Source organism: Oncorhynchus mykiss, chromosome 13, assembly GCF_013265735.2.
Source record: "Oncorhynchus mykiss isolate Arlee chromosome 13, USDA_OmykA_1.1, whole genome shotgun sequence".
Classification (NCBI taxonomy): domain Eukaryota; kingdom Metazoa; phylum Chordata; class Actinopteri; order Salmoniformes; family Salmonidae; genus Oncorhynchus; species Oncorhynchus mykiss.
In genome coordinates, this window is record NC_048577.1 from 38551807 (window position 1) to 38574287 (window position 22481).

The 22481-nt window shown below is 40.2% G+C and overlaps 1 protein-coding gene across 1 annotated transcript; it reads left to right on the forward strand.

Annotated features, from left to right (window-relative positions):
• The first annotated feature begins 2274 nt into the window (after window positions 1-2274).
• Window positions 2275-21257, forward strand: LOC110486298 (sorting nexin-8). The gene is made up of 13 exons (XM_021557781.2): window positions 2275-2296; window positions 7844-7971; window positions 8678-8807; window positions 14204-14394; window positions 14910-15030; window positions 16668-16804; window positions 16942-17022; window positions 17119-17279; window positions 17527-17656; window positions 17742-17810; window positions 18124-18273; window positions 18785-18934; window positions 19127-21257. The coding sequence occupies exons 1-13, from the start codon at window positions 2275-2277 to the stop codon at window positions 19214-19216; spliced, it is 1560 nt and encodes a 519-aa protein (XP_021413456.2). The 3' UTR covers window positions 19217-21257.
• Window positions 21258-22481: the final 1224 nt, after the last annotated feature.

The following is a 22481-nucleotide window of genomic DNA, read 5'->3' on the forward strand; positions in this document are numbered from 1 at the left end:
CAGTCCCGCTCGCACCCACAACAACCCCACTCCTTACGCAGCGCCGCTATCTCGTTGCAAATGATTTGTGTCTTAGTGGCCTCTGGTGGCAAGATGGTGAAGCTGCACACACCCAGGCATATTTTAAGTAAGAGCGAGTTGTCGAGTCGACCTGCTTAGTAAAGGGATAAATGAACAAACTATTGGGCTCTATCCAGGAAATCATTTTGACACACACACTGTACAATAACAACGTGTTTGTAATGATCAATTTAGGGTCCCTGACTGTTACTTGACTGTTTTTTCTCTCCTTCAGGATCTATTGGAGGAGACAAATCACCCTTCAAACCTTTAGACCTTCTGAACCCATTGAACGAACAACAAGTTAAAATTGGTTATAATATAATCATATACACATTTGTATATCAATATCCAATAAACATATTTGGTGCACTGGTCCTCAAAGAGATGTTCTTTGATTTGGCTAGTTCTTTTTTTCAAATCAAGTTATGGTTAGGCAGAGGTGGAAAAAGTCCTCGATTGTAAAAGTAAAGCTACCTTAATATAAAATGGCTCAAGTAAAAGTGAATGTAACCCAGTAAAATACTACTTGAGTAAAAGTACAAAGTAAAAGTAAATGTCACTGATGTGATCTTCCTGTCTGGGTTGGCGCTCCCCCTTGGGTTGTGCCGTGGTGGAGATCTTTGTGGGCTATACTCGGCCTTGTCTCAGGATGGTAAGTTGGTGGTTGAAGATATCCCTCTAGTGATGTGGGGGCTGTGCTTTGGCAAAGTGGGTGGGGTTATATCCTTCCTGTTTGGCCCTGTCCGGGGGTATCATCGGATGGGGCCACAGTGTCTCCTGACCCCTCCTGTCTCACCCTCCAGTATTTATGCTGCAGTGTCGGGGGGCTAGGGTCAGTTTGTTATATCTGGAGTACTTCTCCTGTCTTATCCTCCAGTGTTTATACTGCAGTAGTTTATGTGTCGGGGGGCTAGGGTCAGTTTGTTATATCTGGAGTACTTCTCCTGTCTTATCCGGTGTCCTGTGTGAATTTAAGTATGCTCTCTCTAATTCTCTCTTTCTTTCTCTATGTCAGATGACCTGAGCCCTAGGACCATGCCTCAGAACTACCTGGCATGATGACTCCTTGCTGTCCCCAGTCCACCTGGCCATGCTGCTGCTCCAGTTTGAACTGTTCTGCCTGCGGCTATGGAATCCTGACCTGTTCACCGGACGTGCTACCTGTCACAGACCTATTATTTGTCCATGCTGGTCATTTATGAACATTTGAACATCTTGGCCATGTTCTGTTATAATCTCCACCCGGCACAGCCAGAAGAGGACTGGTCACCCCTCATAGCCTGGTTCTTCTCTAGGTTTCTTCCTAGGTTTTGGCCTTTCTAGGGAGTTTTTCCTAGCCAACGTGCTTCAACACCTGCATTGCTTGCTGTTTGGGGTTTTAGGCTGGGTTTCTGTACAGCACTTTGAGATATCAGCTGATGTACGAAGGGCTATATAAATACATTTGATTTGGATTTGATTTGAAATTCCTTATATTTAGCAAACCAGATGGCACAATTTCATTTTTTATTACTTTTTTTGACAGCCAGGGGCACGCTCCAACACTCAGACATAATTTACAAAGGAAGCATTTATGTTTAGTGAGTCCACCAGATCCGAGGCAGTAGAGATGACCAGGGACTTTCTCTTGATAAGTGTGTGAATTTGACCTTTTTCCTGTACTGCTAAGCATTCAAATTGTAACTAGTACTGTTGGCTGTCAGGGAAAATGCATGGAGTAAAAAGTACCCAATTTTCTTTCGGAATGTAGTGAAGTAAAAGTAAAAGTGGTCAACAATATAAATAGTACAGTAAAGAACAGATACCCCCCCAAAACTACTTAAGTAGTACTAAAACGTATTTTTTTTATCATGTACTTTACACCACTGCGGTTAGGCTATGTCATAATTGTTCGGTTTCCAAAGTTGGACTGAGAGTGGGAAAGCAATTTTTTCGAGGGCAGAGGCATATTTGAGATTTTTCAATCCTTTGTGGGGGAGGATCCATATACAATAACACTTGTTCACCTATGCTCCTATGTTCTGGATTCCTAATATCCAGTTTGCAGTAATCCAGGTCTTGTTTAGTGCCTACAATAATGTTTGGACAGGTCTGAAATCTGGAAAATGTCCAAAGTTCACTACAACTTTAAGAAATAGTTCATTCTTCGGGGGTTTTTTTCATCAGGAAATCACATGGAGGTGCTGTCGTGCTCACATGACAATCTGAACTATGGCAGGCGAGCTCAATGAAGGTAATTTGCTAAATACATGTTATGTTCCACATCTTTATGTTGTAATTAAGAATGTGTTTTCGACTTTTTGTAAACGTTCTACGTGGCGACAGGGGAAATAATGTTTTTTTTTTGGGGGGGGGGGGTTATGTTTGTGATTGAATTCAGAGAACGCGGTGTGAAGTGTTCAGAGCTAAATAGTGTAGCCTACGATTCGTGATGTAACTACAAAACCTGTCAACTTTAACATAAACAGTAATATAGTTGGTTTACTGCGAATTGTAAAATACAGGCTACTCATCTGAGCATTAGATTACACGTTTAGCAAGGGTGTTTAATTTATTAGGATCCCTATTAGCTACTGCACATGCAGCAGCTACTCTTCCTGGGGTTCACATAAAACCTACAAACACATAGAAGTACAGAACCGTAATAGACAAGAACATAAGATGGGTGTAATTAAGGGTGATTTGACAGATAACTGTAGGGGTATTTTATACAGTAGGGTAGGCTGCTGTACTCTTGCATTGGTCTGCTCATTGTCATGTTCTCATCTGTTGTGGATGTTACCTGTCCCATAGATTTACAATCTAGATTATATTTCTATGACCTGTCCAAATCACGAATTCAACGTTCCATAGCATAAGACTAGCCTGGTTGTCTTCTGTTTAGCTATTATATTCCACTACTTGCCTCCTGTCATTTGCCTAAGAGACCTTAGGAAATCTTCATGTGAACATTCTATCGTTAAGATTTCATCCTGATTCGATAACCCTCACAGCTATCATCCAATCACAATATTTATGCAAATTAGACGGATAGAAAAACATTAATTTAATTCATACATTTGATTAGAAACATTCTAACATTGGGTATTCTGACGTAATACATGTCATTGTAAACATAACATTGGGTGTGGGGAGAGCAGAGGATTACGTTTAGCTTTTTTTTTTTTTTACCAAGCGTCTTGGCAAATGACAGGAGTGGAAAGTTAGTTGGTAACGTTACCCAGACTACCATAGGAAAATTGTCGCTAGTTTATTTTTTATTTTCTTTCATTATGAAAATGACATATGATTAGTTTACTTTGTAAACATGTTTACCAAAATACATAAATAGATTATTTTAAGCACTGGTTTGCCCATACTTGTAACTGCCAGAATAATGGAAATGAGGGATACAAAGTATAATGAAAGCAGGTGGTTTCTGAGTTAATTAGGCAATTAATATCCTATCATGCTTAGGGTCATGTATAAAAATGCTGGGCAGGCCATTATTTTGGCTACCGTGGCTATGCTATGGATTACAATGCCCCTATCCCACAGGGCACGAGTGGCCACTGATTGGTTTGATGAGCATGAAAACGATGTAAACCATATGCCATGGTTGAACAATTGTACACTTATGGGAGATTCTGGAGTGGTGTCTGAGACTGTGTTTTCCACCACCATCAACAAAATATCAAATGGAATTTCTTGCAAACGAATGGTGTTTGTCGCATTCCTCCAGTAGAGTTCCAGATGCTTGTAGAATCTAAACCAAGGTGCAGTAATGCTGCTCTGGATCGTGGTGCCCCAGCACCCTATTAAGACACTTTATGTTGGCATTTCCTTTATTTTGACAGTTACCTGTATGTACAGTGACTTCAGAAAGTATTCACACCCCTTGACCTTTTCCACAATTTGTTGTGTTACAAGGTGAGATTAAAATGCATTTAATTGTCAACGATCTACACAAAATACTCTGTCAAATTGGAAGAAAAAATCTAACATTTGGTAAAGAATTTATTTAAAAAATAAAACACTAATATATCTTGATTAAAAGTATTCAACCCCCTGACACAATACATGTGAGAATCACCTTTGGCAGTGATTACAGCTGTGAGTCTTTCTGGGTAAGTATCTAAGAGCACACCTGGATTGTACAATATTTTCACATTATTCTTGAAAAAAATTCTTCAAGCTCAGTAAAGTTGGTTGTTGATCATTGCTAGATAGCCATTTTCTTGGCATAGGTTTTCAAGCCTATTTAAGTCAAAACTGTAACTAAGCCACTCAGGAACATTCACTAGCAATGTTTCCATTAACTTGTCCGGTGATTTTATTTTTTTGGTCAACATTTAGAAAATATATGTGACAATTACCTGCTAGAGTGCGTTTCCATTGAACTATGTCGTTTCAATAAAAACACCTGGACGTAATGACATCACACACACACAAAAAAATGACAGTGTCGATGTAAAAATGTAGTGGATGAAGTGTTTCCATTACCCATTTAGGCAAATTTTTGGCGACAACCTGTATGCCCTCCCACCCATCTGTTGCATGTCTCAGGTAGCCCACAAAAGCCAACATGTGTAGAATGCAATAATTTACTCATATTTGCCATATTCTAATAAGTCACGTGCCAGCGTATCGCTGCAGTCGGTGCCATGGTAAAACTTGCAACCCTGTAGACCTGAAAGAATTTAATGGTGAAACTTGCCAACCAGACAAGCAAGGCGAAGCAATTCATGCATTCTTGAAAGTCAGGACAATCCTTGTTCTGCAAAGAAACATCATATATTTTGTTTGTGGAAAAAATGTATTTTGTAAGCAATAGGCATTTAGAATTAAACTTGGAGTGGAGCTTTATAATTATGCAGTGACATCACATGTACCTTCAAAATGATTAGGAAATCATAATTTATTCTAAAAAAAACAGTTTCAATCATCATTAATTTTGTCAAAATACAGAAAGTTAGACAAAGTAAAAATCCACCTGTCGAACAAAAAAATGTTGTCGATCTTGAGAAAGTTTCTCCTATATCTGCCGTTTCCATGACACATGTCGCAACGATTATTTTTGTTGCAACATTGCTTTGCTGTTGGAAAGCAGACTGAACCAGGTTTTCCTCTAGGATTTTGCCTGTGCATACTGTAGCTATATTGTGTTTTCTATTATCCTAAGAAACTCCCTAGTCCTTGCTGATGACAAGCATACCCATAACATGATGCAGCCAACATCATGCTTGATAATATGAAGAGTTGTACTCAGTGATCTGTTGTGTTGGATTTGTCCCAAACATTGTTTTGTATTCAGGACATAAAGTGTTTCTTTAACACATTTTTTGCAGTTCTACTTTAGTGCCTTGTTGCAAACAGGATGCATATTTTTGAATATTTTATTCGGTACAGGCTTCCTTCTTTTAACTCTCATTTAGGTTAGTATTGTGGAGTAACAACATTGTTGTTGATTCATCCTCAGTTTTGTCTTATCACAGCCATTAAACTCTTTAACTGTTTAAAAATCACCATTGGGCTCATGGTGAAATCCCTGAGCTGTTTCCTTCCTCCCTGGCAACTGAGTTAGGAAGGACGCCTGTATCTTTGTAGTGACTGAGTGTATTGACACACCATCCAAAGTGTAATTAATAACTTCACCATGCTCAAAGGGATATTCAATGTCTGTTTTGTTTTTTTACCCATCTACCAATAGGTGCCCTTCTTTGAGAAACATTGGAAAATCTCCCTGGTCTTTGTGGTGGAATCTGAGTTTGAAATTAAGTGTTCGACTGAGGGACTTTACAGAGTGTGTGGGGTACAGAGATGAGGTAGTCATTAAAAACTAATGTTAAACACTATTATTGCACACAGAGTGAGTCCATGCAACTTATTATGTGACTTGTTAAGAAAATATTTACTACTGAACCTATTTAGGCTTGCAATAACAGGGGTTGAATACTTACTCACTCAAGACATTTCAGCTTTTCATTTTTAATTAGTTAACATTTCTAAAAACATAATTCCAATTTGACATTATGGGGTTCTGTGTGTGTGTGTGGACAAGTGACACAAAATCTCAATTTAATACATGTTAAATTAAGGCTGTAACACAACAAAATGCACTGTAGATCCAAGTTAGCTAGACTTTAAGTATATAGATTAGCTGGCTACTCACTAGCAGGTGGGCTTGTGCTTGAGATTGTTTGAGATCTGTGTTAAAGATGCACTATGCAGAAATCGCTCCGCCATTTCCTGGTTACTAAAATGTGAATAGTTTGCCTAATTTCAGTTTGTGACAAAACAAGCAAATATAGTGTAGAGCATCATTGTACCATCTAAACCACTGTGAAATATATTTTACATTAGAAAAAATATAGTATTTTCAGCTGTTTGCTGATGTACAAAACCGAAAGTAAAAAAACACAAAAACAAAACTTAAGTACAGGAAGCATAGAAATAGCACAAATAAAACAGATCTACAGCTTCTTAGACTTGCGTTTGGTGAGAATGACAGATCTATAACACACATTTCTATGTGAATATGCTTGGTCGCCCAAAAGTTACATTTGACACCTTTAATTTTCTATAATGCCTGTTACCATAAGTTGGTCATTATTAGTGGATGTGCATGGTTATGGTAAAAAATGATATTATAACAAAAAGGTCATTTTTGTAGACTGATTTGAAGGCCAGATCAGTGATTTTTGCAAAAATGCAGGTTAATCTATTTTGATAAAATAATTATATAATTAGTGGCTCATATGCTGAAGGCTTATTTTTAACCTACGGAATAATTTTACAAGCCCTGAATTCAGCCCTACCTACACCTTAGAGACTGCTGCCCTGTGTACATAGTCATTGAACACTGGCCACTTTAATTATATTCACATACTGTTTTACCCACTTCGTATGTATATACTCTATCCTAGTCAAGGCTCATCCTATATAACTACTGCTGTACACACCTTTTATATTTATATACTGTCCATATTTTCACAACCATTATGCATATACACTGAGTATACCAAACATTAGGAACACCTTCCTAATATTGAGCGGAACAGCCTCAATTTGACGGGGAATGGACGCTAAAAGGTGTCAAAAGGGATGCTGGGCCTTCTTGACTCCAATGCTTCACATAGTTGTGTCAAGTTGACTGGATGTCCTTTGGGTGGTGGACCATTCTTGATACACACAGAAACGGTTCAGTGTGAAAAACCCAGCAGCGTTGCAGTTCTTGACATAAACCGGTGTGCCTGACACCTACTACCATACCCTGTTCAAAGGCACTTAACTCTTTTGTCTTGCTCATTCACCGTCTGAATGGCACACGCACACAATCCACATCTCAATTGTCTCAAGGCTTGGAAATCCTTCTTTAAACTGTCTCCTCCCCTTCATCTACACTGATTTTAAGTGGATTTAACAAGTGACATCAATAAGGGATCATAGATTTCACATGGATTCACCTGGTCAGTCTGTCATGGATAGAGCAGGTGTTCTTAATGTTTTGTACACTGTGTAAAATATCTATGTATCCGTACTCTGACATTGCTCATTCTGATATGTATTTATTTATTTTGGAGTTTGTGTGTTTCTGTATTGTTAAGTATTACTGCACTGTTGGAGCTAGAAACCTGTGATAACATTTGCAAAATATGTGTAGGCGACCAATACATTTGATTTGTTTCGGTTAAATGAAACAGATTTTGCCATGATGTCTAACCACAAATCATGCAATTTAATAGAAATGTCTTCATCCACATAAATCCATGCCTAATGGTTTGTGCACCTCTTCTCTCAGGATCAGTGCCTCCATACTACAGGGAGGTGTATGAGGCCATCCGGAGTAAGATAGAGGAACGAGTGCAGGTGGAGGTCTTCCAGAGGTTGCTCAGCAGAACAGATCTTCCCACTGCTGTGCAGGGCCAGGTGAACACAACATCTTCTTTACTTGTTGTCACATCTATGATTTAGAATGGCCGCCAAATGTGGAAAGGACGTTCTGGCTGTTTGTGGGTTTTTTTTTAGGCTCAAGTTTTTGTTGTTATGAAACAGAAGCACAGGCTGGTTTGTTATGTATTAGACCTATGGGTTTTCTATCCTCTTCCCTTCTTGGAAGAAATTCTGCAGAATAGGAAGTAGACACTTAACAGAAAAGACTTGAAAAACATCTCGCGCTCTTTGATACAAACTATTCACCTCTATTCAAAGACCCTCTCAAGCCTATATTTGTTTTACCACTAAGTACTAAGGGGGTAATTACAATACTAGTTCCAGCACCAGTTATTAGAAAGGGTGGTTCCTGCAAACTATCTCCTTGCTGCCATTTAATTAGTGGTATTTGCTTCAGTAAAGCTTACACAAAAGTGATGCTATTTGAGGGGATGGCGTTTAAAAGTTGTGTTATTCAAGAGCACATGGGAAATGAAAAATACAACGTGTTACATCAATGAAGCGTTTCCATCTTCAATGTGTATTTCAGCTTAGACCTCATGGTTCAGTTTGATGGTTCTTACTGTATTAGATCATTACTAAAGTGTTCTCTGCATTTTCTTGTCAACCACTGCTTGAAATTAGGCCTTGGATTGAGCAATGACCTGTTAAGAGAGTCCTGTAATGTCCTTGTCTTTTTCAGATTGCTGAGCATGTTGACTACACTGATGGATTCTTAAGCAAGTTGTCCCTATATAAAGCACTGGCGTTGATCGCCCTTGCTCAGCAAGGAAAGCAACCAAGCCCAAAACTCTTAGAGAACTGCATACAAGGTAAGCCTTTTAACGAGTTGTTTTCAAGGGAGGACACAGCAGTAAATGTGCAGCTTAATCAGTGGCTTGACTGTTAAGTATCTAAGGTCAAAAACCTTTGTGACCCCTATGAACAGCTTGTGTGAGAAAGTTCACTTCGCTATATATTGTGTGAAGTTGAATATGCATGTGACAAGCTAAAGTACACATTGCATTTGCACACAAAACAAGCAGGTGTACTGTGCTTAAAAGCTGGTCCTAGTTTTATCAGAGTGTGTTGTATTTGTTGGCCGGTTTCCTCTAACCTCTGGGCATTGCGTCCGGGAATACACCAACTCCCTTCCCATGTCTCTGTAAAAGACACACAACCTTTCCCTGCCCTTTTTTCCTCTGGAACAGCTCTGTGAAAATCATAATGAAAGTTACAGGAAGAACTCTTCCCTCTCTCTTAAGTACACTTGTTTTTCTTGATTATATGAATCAGTTTACTTTCACATTCTGTGGCTAGGTTTTTGTGAAGAAAAGCATGAGTGTTAAAGTGTACAGTACCATTAAGTTGGAGAGGAGTCGTCATCTTTGGTTTTTCAGAGGTAGCCATTACTCCAAACACAGCCCTGAGTTAGAGCTCTGTTCCAAAGCTCATATGATAATTTTTTTTAAATGCCTTCCTAACCATCTTAAATAAACATGCCCCATTCAAGAAATTTAGAACCAGGAACAGATATAGCCCTTGGTTCTCCCCAGACCTGACTGCCCTTAACCAACACAAAAACATCCTATGGCGTTCTGCATTAGCATCGAACAGCCCCCGTGATATGCAGCTGTTCAGGGAAGTTAGAAACCAATATACACAGGCAGTTAGAAAAGCCAAGGCTAGCTTTTTCAAGCAGAAATTTGCTTCCTGCAACACTAACTCAAAAAAGTTCTGGGACACTGTAAAGTCCATGGAGAATAAGAACACCTCCTCCCAGCTGCCCACTGCACTGAAGATAGGAAATACTGTCACCACTGATAAATCCACTATAATTGAGAATTTCAATAAGCATTTTTCTACGGCTGGCCATGCTTTCCACCTGGCTACTCCTACCCCGGTCAACAGCACTGCACCCCCCACAACAACTCGCCCAAGCCTTCCCCATTTCTCCTTCTCCCAAATCTGCTCAGCTGATGTTCTGAATGAGCTGCAAAATCTGGACCCCTACAAATCAGCCGGGCTAGACAATCTGGACCCTTTCTTTCTAAAATGATCTGCCAAAATTGTTGCCACCCCTATTACTAGCCTGTTCAACCTCTCTTTCGTGTCGTCTGAGATTCCCAAAGATTGGAAAGCAGCTCAGGTCATCCCCCTCTTCAAAGGGGGTGACACTCTTCACCCAAACTGCTACAGACCTATATCTATCCTACCATGCCTTTCTAAGGTCTTTGAAAGCCAAGTCAACAAACAGATTACCGACCATTTCGAATCTCACCATACCTTCTCTGCTATGCAATCTGGTTTCAGAGCTGGTCATGGGTGCACCTCAGCCACGCTCAAGGTCCTAAATGATATCTTAACCGCCATCGATAAGAAACATTACTGTGCAGCCGTATTCATTGATCTGGCCAAGGTTTTCGACTCTGTCAATCACCACATCCTCATCGGCAGACTCGACAGCCTTGGTTTCTCAAATGATTGCCTCGCCTGGTTCACCAACTACTTCTCTGCTAGAGTTCAGTGTGTCAAATCTGAGGGTCTGCTGTCCGGACCTCTGGCAGTCTCTATGGGGGTGCCACAGGGTTCAATTCTTGGACCGACTCTCTTCTCTGTATACATCAATGAGGTCGCTCTTGCTGCTGGTGAGTCTCTGATCCACCTCTACGCAGACGACACCATTCTGTATACTTCTGGCCCTTCTTTGGACACTGTGTTAACAACCCTCCAGGCAAGCTTCAATGCCATACAACTCTCCTTCCGTGGCCTCCAATTGCTCTTAAATACAAGTAAAACTAAATGCATGCTCTTCAACCGATCGCTACCTGTACCTACCCGCCTGTCCAACATTACTACTCTGGACGGCTCTGACTTAGAATACGTGGACAACTACAAATACTTAGGTGTCTGGTTAGACTGTAAACTCCCCTTCCAGACCCATATCAAACATCTCCAATCCAAAGTTAAATCTAGAATTGGCTTCCTATTTCGCAACAAAGCATCCTTCACTCATGCTGCCAAACATACCCTTGTAAAACTGACCATCCTACCAATCCTCGACTTTGGCGATGTAATTTACAAAATAGCCTCCAATACCCTACTCAACAATATGGATGCAGTCTATCACAGTGCAATCCGTTTTGTCACCAAAGCCCCATATACTACCCACCATTGCGACCTGTACGCTCTCGTTGGCTGGCCCTCGCTTCATACTCGTCGCCAAACCCACTGGCTCCATGTCATCTACAAGACCCTGCTAGGTAAAGTCCCCCCTTATCTCAGCTCGCTGGTCACCATTGCATCTCCCACCTGTAGCACACGCTCCAGCAGGTATATCTCTCTAGTCACCCCCAAAACCAATTATTTCTTTGGCCGCCTCTCCTTCCAGTTCTCTGCTGCCAATGACTGGAACGAACTACAAAAATCTCTGAAACTGGAAACACTTATCTCCCTCACTAGCTTTAAGCACCAACTGTCAGAGCAGCTCACAGATTACTGCACCTGTACATAGCCCACCTATAATTTAGCCCAAACAACTACCTCTTTCCCTACTGTATTTTATTTATTTATTTATTTTGCTCCTTTGCACCCCATTATTTTTATTTCTACTTTGCACATTCTCCCATTGCAAATCTACCATTCCAGTGTTTTACTTGCTATATTGTATTTACTTTGCCACCATGGCCTTTTTGCCTTTATCTCCCTTATCTCACCTCATTTGCTCACATCGTGTATAGACTTGTTTATACTGTATTATTGACTGTATGTTTGTTTTACTCCATGTGTAACTCTGTGTCGTTGTATGTGTCGAACTGCTTTGCTTTATCTTGGCCAGGTCGCAATTGTAAATGAGAACTTGTTCTCAACTTGCCTACCTGGTTAAATAAAGGTGAAATAAAATAAATAAAATAAAATTTAGGGCCCTCTGTGTTATTTCAGTGCTGCCAATATGGCAGCTGACTGCTTTATGTGAAACTGATGTCACGTTTTCTCTGCTGAGCTATGGTAGAGCTGGTTTCCTGGTTGTTGTAGGAGGACGATTAACTCATATCTCTGTGGAATGTCAAGGAGGGTTAAATTCAGGGTCACATGAATCACACCATCATAATTGTTTGAAAGACTTAAGAGACATTTGAGTTTAGGGAGAGTCATGTGAGCTTTCTAATGGTGTCAAGTCTAGTTTCCTCAAAATTACAAAAGGTATACCGCAGGGGTTGGTATTGGGATCTGTGCTCTTTACTATTTATATACAGTGCCGTGAAAAAGTATTTGCCCCCTTTCTAATTGTCTCTACTTTTGCATATTTTTGATACTGAATGTTATCAGATCTTCAACCAAATCCTAATATTAAATAAAGGGAAACTGAGTGAACAAATAACACAACAATTTATTTCATAATCAAAGTTATGCCACACCCAATGCTCCTGTGTGAAAAAGTAGTTGCCAACTTACACTCAATAACTGGTTGTGCCACCTTCAGCTGCAATGACTCAAACTAAACACTTCCTGTAGTGGTTTATCAGTCTCGCGTCACTGTGGAGGAATTTTGTACCACTCTTTCATGAACTGTTAAAACTCAGCAACATCTGTGGGTTTTCAAGCATGAGCTGCTTGTTTCAAGTCCTGCCACAACATCTCAATTGGGATGAGGTCTGGACTTTGACTAGGCCATTCCAAAACTTCAAATGTATTGCTTCTTTGCCATTTTCATATAGACTTGAATGTGTGTTTTGGATCATTGTCTTGATGCAGTACCCAGCTGCGCTTCAGCTTCAGCTCACAGACGGATGGCCTAACATTCTCCTGTAGAATTATCTGATGCAGAATTCATGGTTCCTTCTATTAAGACAAGTCGTCCAGGCCCTGAGGCAAACCATCACACTACCACCACCATGCTTGTCTGTTGGTAATGAGGTTCTTACTGTGGAATGCAGCATTTGGTTTTCGTCAGGCATAATGGGACCCATGTCATCCAAAAAGTTATACTTTTGAATCAATCATAGAACGTTCTTCCAAGAGTCTGCATTCCACAGTAAGAACCTCATGACAACAGTCAATCATGGTGATGGTTTGGGGATGCTTTGCTGCCTCGGGCGATGTGAGATACTGATCAACAACTACAGGAAGCATTTGGTTGCAGTCATTGCAGCTGAAGGTGGCACAACCAGTTATTGAGTGTAAGGGGCAATTCATTTTTCACACAGGGGAATTGGGTGTTGCATAACTGTGTGAATTAAATAAAATACGTTTTAAAAAAAAGTTATTTGTAAACTCAGGTTCCCTTGATCTAATATTCGTTTTTGGTTGAAGATCTGATAACATTCAGTATCAAAAATATGCAAAAAATTGGCAAAATCTGAAAGGGGGAAAATACTTTTATCAGACCGCAGCAAGCCACTACTCTTAAACTGTTGGAAGCCATCTACCGTAGTGCACTTCACTGACAGTTTTAGTACTCATCACTGCGTCATGTATCAGAAGGTTGGCTGGACCTCACTAAAATCCTGTAGATTACTTTATTACTCCTTGTTTACAAAGCTCTGCTCCACAAGATTCCAATATGCCTCACTTCCCTGTTGAAATATTTCAATATGAGATACCAATCCCGCTCCGAGGTTTTCTTAACTCTTGAGGTCCCGGTTGTCTCCACCAAGTTTGGTAAATTTGTCTTTCGTTTTAACGCACCACAGTTCTGGAATACCTGATGATCAATTTCCACCTGGATTCCCTGGTGTCGATAGGGCAGTTTAAAACTCTGTTGTAAATGAGTTAACAGAAGTGTGCAATTGTTTCAATTGACTATTATAACTTGTTATAATGTATTTATAGCTGAATTGTAGTTTTATTTTTTATATTTTGTTGTATTGATGCCGTTTTTGTCCTCAGGGCACCATTGCAAATGAGACACTGGTCTCAATTGGGCTCCCTTGATTAAATAAAAGTAGGCAAAAATTCAAGTGTCTGAAGGATCAGAGGGCCACTAAGGGAGGTGAAATGTCAAATGTACACTGGCACATGATTGCTTTTCCCACACAACATGGATGTGTGTAGGAAAATGTTTTATATTCAAACCCGCACTACAGGAAATCATAAATTATGTCTATTAGTTCAATAGAGCTGGATGTTTACACTTTGTCTGTGAGCATAGATGTGCTGATTGCCTTCTAGATAAATGAGTCGATGAGAGCATTGTTAACTCATGTTTGACTTGGTGTTTGTTTGACAGAGTTCCCTAAGCCCCAACTTGGTGAGTTCAAGGACCTCCAGACTCTGAGGATGCAGCCAACTCAGGAGAGCCCCCTCACGGTGCCCCAGACCCTGGGCAAGCTGCTTGCCAGGGATACAGTCCAGGTGGAGCTAATTCCTGAAAAGAAGGGTCTGTTCCTCAAACACGTGGAGTACCAGATCACCAGCCAGGTGAAGGCTGCAATTAATTACATATGATTGTAACATAAATGGGCTTTGTTAGATGAACAGTCAAGGAAGTTATTAATAGGAAAGGTAAGGCACACACTTTACCATGCATTTTCCTTTTTACTTCAAATAGGTCACTTTTGTGCATTACAAGCAACATTTATTAATAGGAATTTTGATCATAACTCCAAAAATTCTGTAATTCCCTCTGGCTCTATTCCTGGCTTCTCAATTATTTCTGCATTTTTGGCTTGGTGAAACGAATGGCTTTAATGCTTGTCCATCTAAGAATGAATGTATACATACAGTACATTGCATCGTTTACACTGGATGCCTAAGCTGAACAGAGCTGGTGTTGTTTCTGTGCCGTGAGCATTCACAATTAGTATGAACTAAAGCCAACACATGACAAACACATCCATTGTCAATATATTTGTTGAATTCACAACCCCAAAGCATTATGTTATTTTGCACATCTCGGTTATTCACAGATGTAATATTTGTTTGAACCTTTTCAGCATTTTAAGATATCTGTTTACCGGCGGTACAGTGATTTCGATGTCTTCCACGAGCTCTTGCTGCAGAGGTTTGCCTACAGAATGGTGCCTGCGTTGCCGCCTAAGAGAATGCTGAAAGGAGGTATATGGAGGATGACAGTCAGAACGTTTGATTATTAGGAGGAGAGTGAGGCTTTGATCTGTAAATAAGTGTTCCACTCTGCATCAGAGCTGGGGTCCCACTGATCCAGAGGAACTCCCAATTGTATTAATCCAACTTCACCCGTGTTCTCACATCCAGACATGAACTCTGTCTTTATATTACCATTATTAGATACCAATGTTATTACTTTATTCAGGGTTGGGCGGATAACTTGAAAAATGTAATCCGTTACTGATTACAGTTACATGATAAATAATCTTTTGGATTACTCCAAATAAGTATCTGATTACATTTGGATTACTTTTGCATTACTTTAACTTCTAGCGCTCAGACATATGTGAAAATGCTTAAAAATGTTGATTTTATATAGTATTTTTTGATTTAGTAACATGACTATTTCCAAATGGGGTGAGAGCATAGCTTAAAGATCCTATAATTCATGTTATATTCTATGTGTAAGAGCATAATCACAGTGTTCCATACTAGCATTTTCACTTGTTGGCACCAGCCCATGATTTGGTTGCACCACAATTGCTGTGGGGTCATGCAATAGAAAAAAATGGTAGCCTTATCATCTTATAAAGTAATTCAACATTTTTATTCAGAGGTGTACTAGACTACTAACACGGTATGATTCAAGAAATACATGGTTTATTCTAACATCATGTTCAAGTACAACTGCATGATTCCAGCTATTTTGAATTGCAACCTAAACCGGTGATTGTCATGGACTTGGGGTTTGGCAACTAGGCAATTGTTATTATTTTACTATGAAAATAAGCTTACAGAATTTTTATATATTTTTTGATCAACAGATATTCATTTGTCGACATCTTTTTGGGCAATAATTTATATTTTGAGGCTAATTTATTTGGGGCTAATTCACCAGATGAGGAAGTGGTTAGCTAGATCGCTAACTTATAGCCTATTACTGATAGTTAGTCGTGAAATGTATATCTAACAGTACATTTAATATATATGCCTATGCACCTACCTTTAATGCCCAACGTGAGTGCCCTTTGTTGGATATTAAAACACAATTTCAGACCAGAAAATGTAGACCCTTTTCTCTTAAACAGTAACCACATTGGTTGCATTCAGTAGTGTTTTCCCCATGATTAGGCCTACATTTTGAAATATTGTGCATTCTAAAAGCATTTCACGAAGGAAAGAGAGATTGAAACTGCACTGCTTCAAAGCAGCAAGCAGGAACTCTGTAGTCCAGATGATTTGAATTGACCAGTGAGCCAGGTGTCAATGTTTTGGAAGCTTTACCAAGTCATTCAACCACAAAAGAAGCCATCCACCCTTAATGGGCAATCAGCAGAATAATATAATCTCTGAGAGCATGTGAGAAGTGCCGATGGTGCGCTAAATGACAGCAATGATGTCAAAGTTTTATCAAGTCGAAGTATAGATGATAACGTAATCCCGAAAGTAATTAGCTGTTTTTAAGAATGTAAGTAATCCGATTACACTTTTTTTTTTTTTTAGTAATCCAGGTTGATTAGTTACTTCAAGGGCTGACTGTATTACATAAAATGGTATGATCTCTTCTGTTTTACGGAAGCAGAACAACTGAATATGCTGGCTCTTTAACTGACCTCTGTCTACAGTCCTGACCTCCATGTCTGAGAGGGACTTTATAGAGGGAAGGCGGCGTGCTCTGGGCCGGTTCATCAACCTAGTGGCACGACACCCCTTCTTCTCCGAGGATGAACTGGTCAAGACCTTTCTCACCTTCAACGGCTCGGTACGTCTCTGCTACTGAAAAGACCACCTTCCTCCATCTCTGCTAGTCGTCTACCCCAAGATCACATTGTTCTTTGGCTTGCCATGGATAATGACTGTACTGCTCACACAACTTTACTCTCTCTCGCTTACTCTCAGGACGTTCAGGTGAAAATGCGTGATGCTTGCAAGAAAATGGGAGATGAATTCATGACTAATACAATGGCAACTCTGGCAAAGGTTTGTATTGTTTCTATTATGAAATAGTGCATCAAATGACTATTTGATATCCTACTGAGACGCAGCAGTGTGAGTCTTGGTACATCTGTGCTGTAGGATTATCTCCCAGCTGATATCCAGGCCCAGTTTTCATCAAGCAGGGAACTGATCAGGAATATCCACAACAGCTTTCACAAGCTGCGGGACCGGGCAGAGAAGATGGCCGAGCGCTCCAAGGAAAATGCCACTGATTTGCTAATGTTTGGAAGGGAGCTCAGGTACAGAACTCAGCATTTACAGGGCATAAAACTCTCTTTCTCTATCGCCCCTCTCTACACAAGTGTTTTAGCCCAGGGAAACGTATTATGCTAGCTACCCCACCCATACAACAGTTTTGGGGAAGAAAATATTGGCAATTGTAAAGGATTTGTTTTCTTTTCCTTTTCAGGGTTTTCACTTCAAATCGTTTTTGTAAGCCAAGACACCGTACTGGTCCAGCTTCTCTAGTTATGCTTTCTGTTGCAGTACACTGGGCTCTGATGGTTCACCCATTCCCTCTCTGGCCTCATCCCAAAGCACCTGGGGCATTCTTCGTCAGTCTCTGAAAGGCCTTTCCGTGGAGTTTGCTCTGCTAGCCGACAAAGGTGCTCAGCAGGTACAATCCAGCTCACTGTATACGTACCACCTGCTCTCCTGTGGTATTGCCAAACTCATAATCATTTATTCATTGATATCTTAAGGGGAGGAGAGAAGAGGATGATGTCGTGGAAAAACTGAATCTATTCTTGGATTTGCTACAATCATACAGAGTGAGTTTGAGAAATGTAAAAAATCTATTTACTGAAGAACTCTGTATCAAGTTAATGCAATGTTACTAGTGTTATTACAAATGCACTACACTGGTATAACAGCAACTTCATTTCGAGTGTTAACAATATATATTTGACCCGTGTGGCTCACTTGGTAGAGCACGGTGCTTGCAACGCCAGGGTTGTGGGTTTCCCACGTGGGACCAGTATAAATAAGTACTACTTACTGTAAGTGGTTCTGGACAAGTGTCTGCTAAATACTATAATGTAAAAATAGGGTAGTTATTTCTTACCGTGTGGTTGTGTCCCATAGGATCTGTGTGAGCGGCATGAGAAGGGAGTATTGCACGAGCACCAGAGAGCGCTGCAGAAGTACGGTATGATGAAGAGGCAGATGATGAGTGCCACAGTGCAGCCCAAAGAGCAGGTGTCAGTGGAGCAACTGGAGTCTCGCATTGTGCAGGTTCTCTTTCTCATTCATTCTATCTCCTTCTCTTCCTCCCTCTCTCTCTCTCTCCGTGCTTGAAAAGCGCTCTTCCTTCCTCATTTACTCAGGGTTGTCACACGTCAAATCAACACTGTTGTCAGGATAATGAAGATGAAATAAGGTCATCACAGGCCAACCCACCCTCCCTCCCTCGGAGAGACTGTGTCCTCTCTGACATTGAGAGGAAGGAGGGAACAGCATTTTCCTAGATGCCATCATTGGGGAGTTGATTGATACCCTGGTATAAGGATTGATATCCTTGAAGGTCCTACAGCATTTCTCATACTAAACCATCTTAGGAAGATATTGCATTTGACAGTTGGGCATTTCAGCCTTTAGAATGGATCTCATATGTCATGTTTTTCAACACTGACTCCTACAGACAAGGCCATGACAGCATGGTCTTATGATCAATGAGGTTGTTCCTCTTGATAACCATCATATGGTTGTGGTTTGTGAAGCAATGGTTTGTATTCTCCCCCAACAGCAGGAGAACGCCATTCAGACCATGGAACTGCGGAACTACTTCTCCCTGTTCTGCCTTCACCAGGAGACTCAGCTCATCTTCACATACCTGCCCATCACCTCTCACATCCTGGGAGCCTTCGTCAACTCACAGGTCCAAGGTCACCAAGAGGTGAGACTCACCTGGAAATATACAGTGTCAGGATTGAATTGAAGTAGTGGAGCACACAGTTCATTAGGTTGATGTGTGTGTGTGTTGATTCTAATCTTTAATAGATAATACAATTATAAGATGATCGTCTATAGAATTTTGGTCAGAGGATGCTTTCACTGTAACGGACTACTTTGTTTGATCGATAACTAGATGGGTGCAGTGTGGAATGATCTCCAGCAGAAGCTTGGGTGTCTCTTCGGTGTCGATGAAATGCAATCCCCTCCTCTTACACCGAAGTAGACACCCATGTCCCCTTCTCTCTCAACAAGCGACGAATATGCTGCTTTGCAAGCCAAGAAGACAGTCACTCTCAGAAGGGACTGATGGTGAACTGTTTTCATAAAACCTTGAAAAACACTACAAACTGTGCCTTAAGTATAAGTCAGTGGTGAGTAAATGCAGTTTACTCACCTTTTTTTCATTTTCTTTGTGGGACAGTTCATCCACCTTTTGCGGAAAAATGCATTGAAGTATAGGGAGCGCTACTTTTTTTCTCTGCTACTCGGCGAACAGTTTACCCACTTTTTATTTTTTTTTACCACTACATCGCTGATTTCAATGAATGGATGTGGTCTGCAGCTCGAGATATATTATACCGTACGTGCATCCTCACTAGGGATGTCAGAGGTTGATCAAAGGAGCTCATTGGGAAGTGGAAGAGTGCTTTGAAGAATGTGTACTGCTGCCTTTCTGTATGAGAAGAGGAAAATATGGATTTCATAATTGATATATAGGGAACATTTTGTTGAAAAGCTGGACCCTTTCTGTGTTATTTTGTAGCTCAATGCCTTTACCATATGAGGGACTTCTTACCTACACTTCTTGGAGGATCATTCGCCTATGTCGAGGTATAATGTAGTGTCTTATTGCAGGCTGACCCATGTAAGAATGTATTTGCGTGTAAGAATACACTAATTAAGCTGATTGAAGATGTTGCCACACAGGGAAGATACGTTTCCTTGCCGCAGCCAGGTTGTGGCAACATAACCTTTTGTGTTTAAAATGACTAGTGTAAATGTTTAAGATGTTTAGAAAGATTCTAATCAGGGCACGGGCTCATTTCTGAAAAAAGACAGGCAAACCAATATATATTAAAGTAAATGTAGTAGCAGCATGCTATTCAATGATTTGTTGGGAAGTACAATGTAAGTATTAATCATCCTACTGACCACACTTGTGCAACTGGGCTTGCTAGCTTGTGTTGATATTCGGGCAAAGGCCTTCAGATTCCTTGCTTCAATCGAATCTTCGTTGCAATACTGTGAAAAGCTGCTTCAGTTTCTACGCCTGAGCCCAAGCAAGCTATCAAGAGGAAGAAGTTTGATCAAATTAAAATAATTAATGATTTATGGCTGATATAACACTCCACGTGACCAATGGTGAACATACCAAAGAAACATGCTACAATGCCACATAGTCATTAGTGCAATTTCAGGTAGAAATGAAATGTGCTCTGTGTTAATGCTTTTGACCTGTTTGCAATGTTTGTTTCAATTTAAGATGCAATAATGGTGGTTCAGTGTTTACTGAATGTAGATTTGAAGAAAACTAGATGGAATATTTTTCTGTGTATGTAATATTCAAGAATATACCCAATGATTTATTGTCCTCTTATTCAACAGTATACATTGATTTCATGTCTAAAGCATAAGAGTATGTTGATAAAGTTTCTCATTATTTGATCTGATGAAACATTTATTTTTTCACTCACAATTTAAGGTTTACGTAACCTGTTCTTGCAAAATTCACCCTCTTCTTGCAGGATGTGCAAATTGCATGTGTTTTACATGTAATTAAAGTATGTGAATGAGGCTGTGTAATAAAATGTTGTCTCCCAATTAGAACTGAGTAATATTAGACGTTTTGTTATTCAATGCAGTATTGTCTTCTCTGTGGAACTGTTAATTGGTTCCTCACAAGTCCTTATTATTGTGTCAACATGCGATATTGTCATAACCTTATTTTTTTGGGAAAGTCTTAAAAATTAAGAGTAACAAATGCTTTATGATCTTTGAGAAAGAATTTGAATTAGGTGAAGGATGTAGATAAAGGAACGTTTAACTATTGTACAGTTTTATGTTGAATCTCACTTAATGTTAAATAAAAAGTATCAGATACCCGTCTCAACTGTGATTGAGCGGCGCACAATTGTTCCAGTGTCGTCCGGAGCAGGCCGCCATTGTAAATAAAAATGTATTAACTGACTTGCCTAGTTAAAGGTTAAAGAAATATAAAAAATTACCCTGATACTAAATTGAATTAAACAGGATGTTGAACAAAATCATTGTCATTCCACCTTTTTATTTTATTTCACCTTTATTTAACCAGGTAGGCAAGTTGAGAACAAGTTCTCATTTACAATTGCGACCTGGCCAAGATAAAGCAAAGCAGTTCGACACATACAACGACACAGAGTTACACATGGAGTAAAACAAACATACAGTCAATAATACAGTATAAACAAGTCTATATACGATGTCAGATAAGGGAGGTAAAGGCAAAAAAAGGCCATGGTGGCCAAGTAAAACACTGGAATGGTAGATTTGCAGTGGAAGAATGTGCAAAGTAGAAATAAAAAGAATGGGGTGCAAAGGAGCAAAATAAATCAATAAAATAAATACAGTAGGGAAAGAGGTAGTAGTTTGGGCTAAATTATAGGTGGGCTATGTACAGGTGCAGTAATCTGTGAGCTGCTCTGACAGTTGGTGCTTAAAGCTAGTGAGGGAGATAAGTGTTTCCAGTTTCAGAGATTTTTGTAGTTCGTTCAGTCATTGGCAGCAGAGAACTGGAAGGAGAGGCGGCCAAAGAAAGAATTGGTTTTGGGGGTGACCAGAGAGATATACCTGCTGGAGTGCGTGCTACAGGTGGGTGATGTTATGGTGACCAGCGAGCTGAGATAAGGGGGGACTTTACCTAGCAGGGTCTTGTAGATGACATGGAGCCAGTGGGTTTGGCGACGAGTATGAAGCGAGGGCCAGCTAACAAGAGCGTACAGGTCGCAATGGTGGGTAGTATATGGTGCTTTGGTGACAAAACGGATTGCACTGTGATAGACTGCATCCAATTTGTTGAGTAGGGTATTGGACGCTATTTTGTAAATGACATCGCCGAAGTCGAGGATTGGTAGGATGGTCAGTTTTACGAGGGTATGTTTGGCAGCATGAGTGAAGGATGCTTTGTTGCGAAATAGGAAGCCAATTCTAGATGTAACTTTGGATTGGAGAAGTTTGATGTGGGTCTGGAATGAGAGTTTACAGTCTAACCAGACACCTAGGTATTTGTAGTTGTCCACGTATTCTAAGTCAGAGTAGTGATGTTGTACAGGCAAGCAGGTGCAGGCAGCAATCGGTTGAAGAGCATGCATTTAGTTTTACTTGTATTTAAGAGCAATTGGAGGCCACGGAAGGAGAGTTGTATGGCATTGAAGCTTGCCTGGAGGGTGGTTAAGACAGTGTCCAAAGAAGGGCCAGAAGTATACAGAATGGTGTCGTCTGCGTAGAGGTGG

Coding starts and splice junctions, on each gene's coding strand:
- LOC110486298 (XM_021557781.2), top strand. CDS start 2,275: ATGGCAGGCGAGCTCAATGAAG. Junction 8,808..14,203: donor CTTAGAGAACTGCATACAAG/GTAAGCCTTTTA, acceptor TTTGTTTGACAG/AGTTCCCTAAGCCCCAACTT. Junction 18,274..18,784: donor TGGAGTCTCGCATTGTGCAG/GTTCTCTTTCTC, acceptor CTCCCCCAACAG/CAGGAGAACGCCATTCAGAC.